General features: G+C 40.0%; 1 protein-coding gene across 1 annotated transcript in view; it reads left to right on the forward strand.

The window, feature by feature from the left end:
* Window positions 1–2,125: 2,125 nt before the first annotated feature.
* The window catches only part of tmem131l (transmembrane 131 like), a 33,710-nt gene continuing 23,330 nt past the window's right edge, over window positions 2,126–12,505 (forward strand). Inside the window, exons 1-3 of the mRNA XM_070916038.1 lie at window positions 2,126–2,271; window positions 3,030–3,103; window positions 6,719–6,762. Of these exons, the coding sequence (XP_070772139.1) occupies window positions 2,148–2,271; window positions 3,030–3,103; window positions 6,719–6,762 (242 nt within the window). The 5' untranslated portion in view covers window positions 2,126–2,147. The remainder of the gene's footprint in view (window positions 2,272–3,029; window positions 3,104–6,718; window positions 6,763–12,505) is intronic.

Here is a 12,505-nt window from a genome sequence, read left to right on the forward strand (position 1 = left end):
TTGGGACACCTGTTTGCATGAAAACTGAGAACCCCGAATTGATGGAAAGGAATGAACACTTAACACATCTGTGCAGCCAATGATCTAATTTATATGGTTTAAACAGATGGTTTGGAATCAAATTCTTGTGCACTTTTTTCCTACGTTTTCCCCATTTCATTTTTGCTTGGGGGAGAAAAACTCTTCATTCCCAAAAAGTGCACCGTGACTGACGGGAGAATTCAATTACAGAGAATATGTTTAGGATATGTTATGTCTACAAGTGCTGTAAACGTTTAAAGTACATTTACTTTTTGTTGCGAATAAAATGTCCCTCTTGAGTTTTACAAGCCGTTTTCTGCAGTGTACAAATGTATTTACACCAGCCCTCCTATCTTTTCTGCCTTCATTTCTTTAGAAATTGCCACTGGAAAATTTCCGAATCTGTCACAAAAGCATAACTTTTTTCCAGAGCTGCACACTCACTTTCTGTATGAACAAAAAAGGAACACTGTTGTTATGACATGTCTAGAATGACTATTGCCCTGTTTAATTTCCTCCATTTTTCTCTGTCAAACCAGATGCAAAACAGGTAGTTGTGTGTTCTGTGTTTACTCAATGACCTAGTTGCCAATGTGTCTTGGTTTGTTTATTTAAATTTCAGATGTGCATCTCATCTTACTCATCAGTTTAGTTTTCTTTCCAGTAGATGAATAATTTGCAAACATATTGTTAGTTCTCTGTTGATTCATGACCTGCTTTTTATTTATGTTTCTTAGTGCAAGTTATTTTTATCTGTAATTCATTAAAGGAGGGACATGTTAGTATTAAACAGAGACATATTTTGTGAAAGATGTATCCTTGCAAACTACTTTAGCCTACAGATTAAAAGTGTTAGCAGTTTCCTGTTCATAAGGCTTCCTAATGCCTAGGTTTAGTTATTTATACTTTTAAGGATAATCTGCTTCTAAGCAATGTGCAGATGCAAATGTCAGTGCTCTCCCATGTTGTATATTAATTGTGGAAACCCCAAACTCTGTATTAGAAGTGTGCAGGTGACTGTAGCAACACTGATCCAGCAAAAAAGAATATTCTTAAATGCCTGGCTCCAGTTTTGTTTGGTGGGACTGACACACCCACAGGAGAGTAACCTGAGTGTATGTTCATGTGTGTACCTGCCCAACCTGTCCTAACTATGATTCATGAGTCGAACATGCTGAGTTGTTCTCTAGCTCTCCTAAAGGCGGTGCATAGTTTCACCTCGCTGTCATTAACTTGAAGACTATTGATTGCAGTGTCTTTGGTTAAAACAACAATACAATAATTACGCTGACTAAAGAATTTCACTGAACCTAAAGTATCGGCCAAAAGAAGGACGTAAGATTATATAACATTAAACTGATGCATAAATAGCTTTTATTGCATTAAAGGTATGCTTTCAAGTTCTCATCGAGCAGGGTACATACAGATTTTTACAAATCTAATAGTACATTAAAAGTACCAATACAACAATGTAAAATAAAAAGCATTACATAAGTAAAAGTCCTGCATTCAGAACACTACATTAGTATGCATAATGCCCCTTGGGAGTGTTGTACTATTTTATATGACATTATTAGATTATTATTACTGATGCAGTAATGTATAAGTATTTTAATGTTGTAGGTAGAGACATTTCTAACCATTTTATATATTGTTTGGTCCTTTAATTTATGGTCTAAAGAAATCAGTAACTATAGCCGTCAAATAAATGTAGTGGAGTAAAAAGTACAATATTTCCCTCTGAAATGAAGTGGAGTAGAAGTATAAAGTAGCATGAGATGGAAACAGTAAAGTAGAAGTACCTCAAATGTGTATTTAAAGTACAGTACTTGAGTGAATGTATTTAGTTACTTTCCACCACTGTTGGGCACATTATTCATGCAAATCTTTGTTTGATGCCCTGTTTGACAACTTTGTTTGGTTTACCTTCAGCAACGGACACGTAAACAGCCTTGTTGCAAGTGTCACTGGAGTGTGGCCTCACTGTACGATGTGATTGAGGAGGCGGGGAGGGACAGAGGGAGGGAGCTGCTGCCGCCGCCGCTGCTGCTGCTGCTGCTGCTTGGTGAGAGAAAGAAAGACCAACACAGCGAAACACAAGGTAGGCTGCTAGCTGAGAGGGCAGCATGGCGGGGCTACAGGACTTCCAACAAGGCAGCCACTGTCACAGGAAAACGTGGATCAATATACTACTAGGAATTCTACAATTACTTTTACCCTGCGTGCAGCACGGAGGGGCACAGCTGCAAGGTTTGTACTCACCTTTATTTTCCGCTTCGGTGGTGCAACACGACCGTTGGAAAAAATAATGTAAAAATGTTAACTAAGCTAGACTGACTTGACAGCAAACGTTACAGTGGAAAATTGTGGCAACGTAAATCCAAACATGTAAAATTAAAACGGCCTAAAATGTTCTGGATTTATTTTGAAATAGTGACTATAGCATATTTTGTGGTGTGTGTGGTTTTTTTTTACCAGCAGGGAAGAGGGTTGTAGCTAATGTTTTGTCACCCTGCTAGTTCATGCTAGCTCCCAGTTCCCTGTGCTGTTTGGTTAAACGTAACGTTAACTTGGTCAGACAGGGAAGTAACGTATTATCAGGATTTAAAAGGGACACTTAACGGTTACGGTTGTCACTGTAATAAAGCTACAAAATGCCGTAAACTAACGCTACACGGCTAAACAGTCGTGTGTACTGCAGTAACAGGAGAGATGTTTTCCAAGTTCGTTAGCCACCGAGCTAACCTTCCTGCTAATGAAGCAGCTAGCAAACAGCCTTTGTCAGCCTGCCGAGGCGAAGTCATTTCCTCACTTGTCTCTGTGATTATCATCCACATATTTTCAGTTTATTCATTTGTTATAATCAGTAATACTAATGTAGGTTGGTGGTTTGCAGTTTAATTCTCTCGGCTGCTTAAATTTGGTGTATTTTCAATCGGCTGTCTTTTCCATGTTGCCCAATTTCCAACCCTAACATCTCACTGATTCAATTTCTTGCTCCCACAAAGCTCTGAGTCAGATGTCCACCAACGTGGTCGAGGTCTGGCAACCGGAGGAGGCAGACCCATTAGTCCCACTTCAGGTAATCATAATTTCTCTCTTGGGTGTGTTTTGTATGGAGGAGGAATCGATAGTATCTATATGCAAAAGACAACTCACCCAACAACAGCTTTCAAATTGCAGCCAGATGCATCAGCACGTGTGTGGTTGGTGCAACCCCATTGTTTTTGGCTCCACTTTGCAACTAGTTGAGTTGTGTATATTTATTTATTTATTTATTTATGTGAGGAAAGATCAGTGACCATACACGACTTTGTGGCCATACTACTGTACAAATGTTGTAGTTATTTAGCTAGTATCCATAGTTCAATACTGAAATGAAACCAGAGCGGGAGGCCACCTGCCATGTGGCTCCTCCTTATTTTCTTTTGTACATAGTGTCCATTGTGGTGTTCAGTCAGTAGTACAGAGCACGTTAGGAGTGAGGCAGTCTGAGTACTTCTTTGCAGTCCTTTCCTGCATACGACTTTGCAATTTATTTCTTGCTTCTGTAGTTTGCATGCTATGTTGTTTGTTGTGCAGGATTTTTTTTAGGATCTGAGTTACAATTACCTAAACATTTTCAAGTAGGCGTGTGTGACGGTTATGTAATTATGTAGCAAGGCCAGCACAAACAGCAGGAGTTCAGTGTTTACTGATAAGTTGTCATGAGGTCACCAGCTGACTGTCATGTTACCTGAGGGGGGTGTGGCATTTTCTGCAGGCCCTTGTAAACGGATGTGAATAGCCTTGATAATTTGGTGCACATTACACCAAAGTAGTTTTGATACGTTAAGTAAAGTCTGTTTTTCAAGCGAGTCTTTTGGAAGTGAAAGTTGATACATATAGTAAATAATAAAAATAGATAATAGTTTTACACAAATATTTATACATAGTTGATTTTGTTGCTATGCTTTACAAAGTTTTTAAAAGACTTATTTTGCAATCTGCACACTGCAGTAATTACCATAGACATGCCCAGACCGGAGATAACACAAGAGGAGATGATTCAACATTGGAGGGTGATTATTGGAGGTTGTTGTATACATTGAAAAATATGGTTTAAAGAAAGGCCATAAAGCGTGGGGATGTCAGTGTTTGGACATGTTTTTTCCACTCATCCCTACCTTGCAGACCAATTGGCAGATGGTGGAATTGTTGACATTGTTAGGTGTCATGTTTAGATAGGCAGCGGTGACTGGAGTGACTGTCTCAGTTACATGGGCTATGTGAAATAGAGCATGACATGGGTGCCTTTCTTCTATGTTCCAGTGCTGTTGGTGGTCAGCTGGTTAAGTAGCGAGCTGTATGTTGCTGTGGGCACATTGAAGTGGTGATGCAGGAGATACTGTGTTGGGTGCCATGATGCATAGTAAAAATCAGATATCAGATTTGGGCAGCCGAGATCATATCCGAGCAGATATTGTGTGCATGACTAGAGCTTGTACTTGTTGCCATCTTCATCTCATACTCTTACTTGAGATTTTGTAAACATTGGCTTGTGTTGTGGATTTGATGAAGGATCATGTGTTTGGATTGGCTGCAAGTCTAAATAGGTGGCTTCCAGTCCCTTCATGATTGTTGGATTAGTTCAGGTTTCCGTCTCTTTCATCTTCAGATTTTGAGTTTTGTGTTTTGTATACAGACCCTTGTCATGCATGTTTTAAATCCCAGTACTCATCTTAAAATCCCTGCAATTAGAATCCAATTCATTTACAAATGGTGCTGCTCCATATTCCTCGTGCTTTCATGGCTCACCTGCTGCAACAAGCAGCAACAGAATGTGTTCTGTCATTGTTGTGCTTAATCAGCTGGAAAATCAGTTTTGTCTCGTTCACTTAAGCCATTAACTTCACAGCCTTCAAAGGTGTTGGGGGTAGTTGCTACCTCCGCAAAAACAATATTTACTGGTTGACAAATCTTAACGTCTCGCAGTATATAGTGTCATATATCCCAACCTTGCTTAGACTGCAGTAGAGACGACGCAGCATCTGATGTCATTGTAGCACTATGTTCCTTAAGGTGTGAGCTGGCTCGGTGCTTAACTTAAGTAGTTTGCACTAGAGTGCAGGTGGAAAGAAGGGAAAGGAGATAGTAAGTCTGACAGATCAGGATTCATAGTAGAGTTTTAGACAGCCACTATACTTACATACAGTATGTCCTCCATTGGTGTTGTTTTGTGGTGTGATCATGAAGCCACGATGTACTGTACATTCTGCATTTGAAGAGACCAAAGCTTATCTCTATAGGCCATGCATGGTGCACATAACCTACTACACTGTAGGTAACAGTGTGTCTGTTTGAACTGCTGTGTTGTCATTTTCAGTCCCTTACTTATTAGTAAGCCACATTCAGTAAAATGTACACCCCTTGTGCATGTTCATTGCTTATTGTTTCATGCACTGCTGGCGTGTGTACTTTTAAATGTTCTGCTGTGTGTGAAAGGATTTCCTCACGTATTTGTCAAACTGAGCCTCATTTGGCAGACTGGTCTCAAATATTTATGAAAATGTGGAGAAGATTAAACACCATTATTGCACAAATCCATGTTTGGTCCAAGCCACATCATTGTTACAATGATCAGTCAGTTGTCAATTAACTACAAAGTGCACTGCTGGTCAATTTTCCCCTCAAGAAGAATTAACTTGGTACATGCAGTATGTTGACATGTGCAGTGTAATCTGGTCAGGCAATAGTTGCACATGTGCGCATGGTTTAGCATAACTTGATTTTCAGGATTTGCGATAATAGTGTGAATATCTGGAAGCATGCGCTGTACTCTGGAGGAAACCTAGTATTTGTGCTACCAAGTGAGAGAAAGAAAAATGGAGGGACTTTGTTGATGTTTGTTATTTTACATGTCGATAAACACAAATTTCCTCCGCAGTAAGCAGCATTGATATTAGGATGGATGGATAGATATAAAGATATTTTATGAATCCTGCGGGAATTATTCTAGTCATCAATGCACCATAACTAACAGAAAACTATATCATTAACTAATGAATAAAAAAGACTAAATATGTAGAAGATATTGTATAGAATGTAAAAAAAAGAACCTCTCTAAGATCAAGAAAAATGAAAAACCCAATTTCACCAGTCATGTCAACATTATCTAGCGCTGTTTCAAAGTCACTGATCTTCAGAAATGCTGTATTCATTCAGTAATCCTGAATGCACAGCGTGAGAACATGTGGTGGACAACAAACTGGATGTTCATTGTCTTATTCTGAGAACTTCAGTATGCTCTGCCAACACTGGCAGAAATTGCTGCCTGCTGTCTAACCCTCAGAGTCCGGGTGGAAAAGATGAAATGCCAGTTTTAGTTTCCCGAGGCTGTTCCAGATTTCTGCTTGGATTTCCTGGTTTATTTACAGTGAAATCATATTTTATGCAAAATAAAACCTTTGCCATTTCAAGAAATAAATTGCAGATGCATAGTGAAACGCATTCGAGCAGTTGGTGGTGTATCAGTGTGCATCAAACCTCGTCTTTATGAAAATAATCACAGTAGCCAGAAGGCTGTTTGGCATACCAGTAGATTTATATCCCACAGAGCCTCCTGATATGGTTCTTTCTAAACCACAGTGTGAATGTAGAATAAATGGGTTGCACTCTGCTGTTTTGACCATATAGTGTATTTTTATTTTATTTTCAGGTGGAGAAGGAGCGAAGAAAAGATGGTCTTCCACTGGAAGACAGGTAAGCTTTTTCTTTAGTTTATCTTGTGTGGCAGCAGCATAAAACTGAAATTCCTCTGTGGGTTTTGCCACACATTTGTAATGTATTACACATTCATGACAGCGAACATGGCAGCAAACCCCAGATGAAAAGGTGTAAAAGACATTTAAACCATCTCACTTTGCTAGTTCAAACATTGGTCAGAGAAAGTCACACATACATTCAGCAATTTCAAAAGAATATTTCCAGTTGTGTGAAGTTGATGAGAAGTTTCCACCTGTTCATGAGTGGCACTTGGGAATGGGTAGAGACTTTCCACCAAGCCACATAATTACCAACAAACCTCAAACCAACACACAGATTGTATCATACTGTGTGTGTTTTCTCCTGTATAGTGTAGACTAAAATTATACTGTAAGACACAGAATGAAAGCAGGGCTGTGGCGGGGTTTGGTTTGTGAACAGCCTGATGGAAAAAACAAGCCTACCTCTGCAAGACCAGAGAATTATTGTGCGTTATAGTACAGAAAAAAATGTTCCAGTAACACATTTATCAAACTATAAAAAAATAGAGTTCTTTTACATTTAATATGCAGAATTAAACTGTAAGTGTGGGGTGACATGATTTTGTGTTCACACAGACAAATGATGTGGTGTAGTTTCAGTGTAATAGGATTGAAGATTTCTAAAAAGGCTTTTAAAAGTCCTCTCCCGTATGCAGGCTATGTTGTTTATGTTGGTGAGTGAGGGGGTGTGTGACGGGGAGAGTTTGGGGGGCGTGTGTTGGAGAGGCACAGAACCAAATTCCTGCCTAATTTTAGAACTCCTTGAAAGAAAAAAGAGGGGAGGTTTGTCTTTCCCAGCTGTTTTTGTTCCTGCAGAAAATTGTTCGGAAAATACATGTTTGCAGGAAAATATCAACAATTCATGGTATTATTTAGTGATAGCTTGCTCTGAGACAGAGCAATCTTTCGACTTGTTTACCCCTCTTTCTGATGTTAAATACAAGTCCCATATATATTCTAGCATTTGTGCTTGCTCCTGCTCCTTGTTTACCTTTACCTTTGAGCCCAGCCCATCATAAACCTAAACTGGCTCAGTATGTTCCCCACACTCGAGTGTTACTTGCCTATAAGTTTGTACCTTAACAAATAACATACAGTTTGGCTGGCTTGTCAGTATCACAATAATATGAAATTAGTTTCATGTCCAAATTCAATGAAGAGTGCTAATGCAGCCTAGCAAAAAACTCATCTCCTGCAACTATATGTTAAAGCTGCCTCAAACATTAAATAATAATGGACTAAATAGTGCCGGAACATTTTAAAAGCACCATTTGTTATTGAGGTTCTTACATTTTCTCTAGTAAAAGTATGTTAAAGGAGCATGCCACCAATTACATACTAGTGGGGAAGAGTACTAGTCATCCTGTGAAAACAGTTGTTTAATGTCTTATTTGGCTCTGTAGGGAGCTTTCCAAAGTCTGAATAAAATAGCACTGATGACATTGTGGTGATGTCAAATTTATAAGAGAAAGCCTGCATTACAAACTTTGGGTATGAAGTTTAAATTATGTGTTTTTTTTACTAGCCAGGGTCGATGTAATGGAAAGATGCTATCAAGTTGCATTATGGAAAATGTAGGATTCAGTGTTTTTAGAGCTTGGCCCAGTCTAGGGACTAAAAGTAAGCATATCTAGGCCGTTTCTGCTTTGATTTTGACCTTTTTCCCCATTTCTTTTGAATCCCCCAACTTTATGACAGTGCAGTACTAAATCACTGGAGTAAAGTGACAAGCTTTCAGTCTCGATATAAAGTTAAATTGGTTTACATGCAGCCAACTGTTGCTGAACAGTGGGGAATATGGCTATTTTTAAGTCCAGGGAGGGGAGAGGCCAAAGGAGGCTTCGTAGTAATGCTTGACCTCCAGACCTCCAGAGCTGTGGGCTGCGTAGGCCTCTCGTGCCTGGGTTATCAGGTACTTGGCAGGCCTGCCATCACTCTCTCCTAGCCTGAAGAGCAAAGCAGGCTGCAGATACAGAGGTTAATGATATAACTGTCTGAGTCCAGCCTTGTGTCAAAATGTCTTCAAATACCCATGTTCCTTCATTCTGTTGATTTAAACACACCTACTCTTTTCTGCAGTATAGTGTTAATACTGTGGCACAAATACTACTGTGCCTTGTGGTTTTAATTTCACCGTTAATCTTACTGTATCGCTCTCTTCTACAAATGCTTGTGAACACCAGTTGACCCAAACTCTCCACTGCTCCTAACCTCTCCCCTGGAGCACGGCTGAGGTCACTGCTAACATTGACTTATTTGAGTTGGATCCAGGGGATCAAATAGCGCCAAACATAACTTGTTATTTTTGTACTGTGGCAGTGGACAGAACCCTTGGATACAGCTCAGTGGTACGCTTGTTGAGAGTGAGTTTTTCTTTATGGGCAGCTGCTGTTGAAGAGAGAAAATACCAAGTTACTCATACATATGCAGTGTTTCCCACAGAATTAGATTCTATCTGTGGTGGTAACTGAACTGAACAATATATACAGATCTAGTGCTTCACATTGTGTAATTATATATATATATATACATTGCACCCTTTGTATGAACATCTTATTTTACGGGGCTTTCTGACAAAGATATTCCAATGCAACACCATATGAGAAGGTTTCAGGTCGGTGTTCTTTTTGAAGCTGGTTACTGAGGTCTGTTTTCACCTTAGGATAATTACGCATTTTCTTTATATTAGTGCAGTTTGTGGTAATGCTTTTTACAATACCACAAACTGCACTAATATAAAGAAAATGCGTAATTATCCTCAGAAAAAGAAAATGCGTAATTATTTGTTGTGATTCTCTTACCCTGTTCATCATCGAGAAATCACGTCCACAGTTCACACTGGAAACTTGGATAACTAGTGCAATGCCCGCAAGGAGGCTCAGTCAGGGGTAGAGGTTGGCCCACTCGTCAAACTCTCTTGCCAGTAGACTCATGATCTCCTCTTGGTTCTTGTGCTTGAAACAGTATTTGGTTTACCATGGCATTAGTGTGTTGTATGTGTGTGTGTTGTGAACCATAGTTGATTGAAGTCACAATCAGCTTAAATCACCCACCCTGAGTGCCCCAGTGAGGACATAATTCTTGAACGAGGACCACTCCTGCAGGACCTCATTCTCATATTGAGGGCCAAATTTCCTTGCAAGAGTCCTCAGAGGAGAGATGTGCTGATTGTATCGTCTTGTAGAGCAGCTGATTGCGGTCCCAAGACACTGAAGGCCCTAAGGATGCCCAGATCTTAGGACTTCGTGTCCACGTGTGTTTCCAGGCCAGTTGGATGCCATACAATGAGCAGATTGACATGTTTTTAGGAAGAGCCTACACCCACCTTATACTGTACAGTCATTAAGGGCCAGGCCGTATAGAAGCCATACAGTATTTCTGGTTATTTATTCATGATGGCACAAATCATGCAGATATTCAATTTACCATGCTGTGTGTGGTACAGCCACAAGTCTTAAATTGAGGCATATTCCGCCTCTCTGGACCAAATCCAATGCCTCAGTGCTTGCTGCTTGCTGATGTCCCGTCTACAAGGCACAGAAGAATAGAAATGAGGCCCCTTTTTCCTCAGAAATCTGCTTTTCTTACCTGTCCTGTTTCTACATCTCTCTGTGTTTGCTGTCAATCTCACCTGTTGCTTCTGCCTTAGCTGGCTCTCCCACAGCAGCATGTTGGCTGCCCTCCTCCTCCTCCTCCTCCTACATCTCTCTCTTCATTAGCTACAGCTATCCCTTCCTGACCCTCTCTTGCTGCTTCAGATGCCACAGCAGCACTGGTTGGAATCTGGAAATATTCAAAACAAATGAATTGGATAACTAATCACACTGGTCGGACTGTTCAGCTTTATCACGTGTGTTTTCTTAAGTTTCTAGTTACTACCTCTGGCCCAGACTGTCTTTGCGCCTCCTCAGGATGAGCCCTTTTGAGTCTCTAAAATATATTTCAATATTTATTTGGATTGAGGGAGCAAACATTCAGAGTTAAAGAAATAACATTAACGTTATCCACTAGCACAAGCAATCGATGTTGACTAGCAGCTGCGTGCAGCGTGCTAACCTCGACCACCCAGCTGTATTCTAACATTAACTTATAGCTCTCCTTACTAGCTAGGCTCCTCCTACGTGCCACCACAAATATAACAATGTATGGGTAACGCTGATGTGACAAGATGAATGCCCTCCTCCACCTTTTAAAGAAATACATAGGAACCTGAGACGACATGAGAACTTGACACTACTAACCATTAGAGAGAGTGCAGCCCGTTTTCCACAATCTTCCAGATTGTAAATGGGTAGTGCTTTCCTAAACATGGTCTTTAACAACTGTATTTTATTCCTAATCACGATGATTAATCTGCTTTTAATTAGATAAATGGCTATGTGATGTTGAAACTGCTGACCTTAGATTTCAAACAACAATACTAGATCTTTATCAACTGTCTGCCATCACGCAAGACTCCTCTGCAGAGGAAGACGACCTCATTTCCCCTCCACATTTGACCCCTCATATGCTCACCCACGCACACAGCTTTTCCGCTCTGACTAACACTGTTTGACAAGTTATGAATTAACAAACAATTAGAACTACAGAGAGCATGAGAGAGAGAGAGAGAAGCACTCGTTATCTAATAGAGGAGACAGTGTCCCTCTCATCAAGTCAAACCCCACTGCCAGCTTATTTTTTGTTCTTTGTGTTGTAGTATTACATTTGTTATAATGGGCTAAATCTACAGCAGGGGGAAAGAAAGTGAGATATTGTAATTTCACAGGTGGTAAACCATGAGTCAAAATGGCCATTCAGACCTTTAGGAGCAGGTGAATGATTGGCTGTAACTGGTAAAGAGTAGGTGTGTGTGTGTGAATAGTGAATAGGTTCATTTGACAGCAAACAAGGAAGACACTGAATGCTAGACACTGCTACTGTGCTTTGGTCTCGCTCGTTGGAAGCCCACAGTGAAACATTTTATCAGCATCATGAAATAAAAAGGACAACGAAGGGATTTTGTTGTTGTTTTACTTTTTGCTTCTGTTTGTGTGTTGGATCTCCACTGGCTCACTCTGTGGAAATCAGACTAAGATGTACACTGTGGCTGTAATGTAAAAGGTTGACGTTGAATTGGATACATTTGGCAGTTGCTTTTGTCCAAAGCAGCTTACAAATAAATGCCTTCAGCCTTAATAGGAACAAGAGCTAGCAAGGTGGCAAGTTAACTATGTATGTGCAGCTGTATGTAAAATAAAATACAACCAGCCATGTTTAGCTTTCCTCTGCAGAAATAGCTCTTCTCTGATGTACATCACCACTAGTTAATATGTTCTTTTAGCCAGTGGTAGTTTACAGATTCATACATAATTCATTGTGCTTGATACCTCCAGTGTTTCAACTCTACAGTATGTCTAGGTTTTAATTTCATCTTCCAGCAGTAGACTAGAAACACTGTACTGTGGAACACTAACCGCACTTACCAAAACAGAAGATACATGTCTTTACAACACTCTCAGACTTTCCTGTAAAGTGTGGCTGTCCCCACAGTCAACAGATTGAACTGAGATCAGTCTGATATCCTGCATATTAACTTCACATTGCGCTGGCCTCAGTAGTCGCTCAAATCGGTCTTGACTTTGGCTTATTTTTTGTTAAGTAATGGCCACACTTAAAGAAAGCAACTACATTTGTATCGACTATGATCGAGCGGTAGT

Source organism: Enoplosus armatus, chromosome 2, assembly GCF_043641665.1.
Source record: "Enoplosus armatus isolate fEnoArm2 chromosome 2, fEnoArm2.hap1, whole genome shotgun sequence".
Taxonomy (NCBI): Eukaryota; Metazoa; Chordata; class Actinopteri; order Centrarchiformes; family Enoplosidae; genus Enoplosus; species Enoplosus armatus.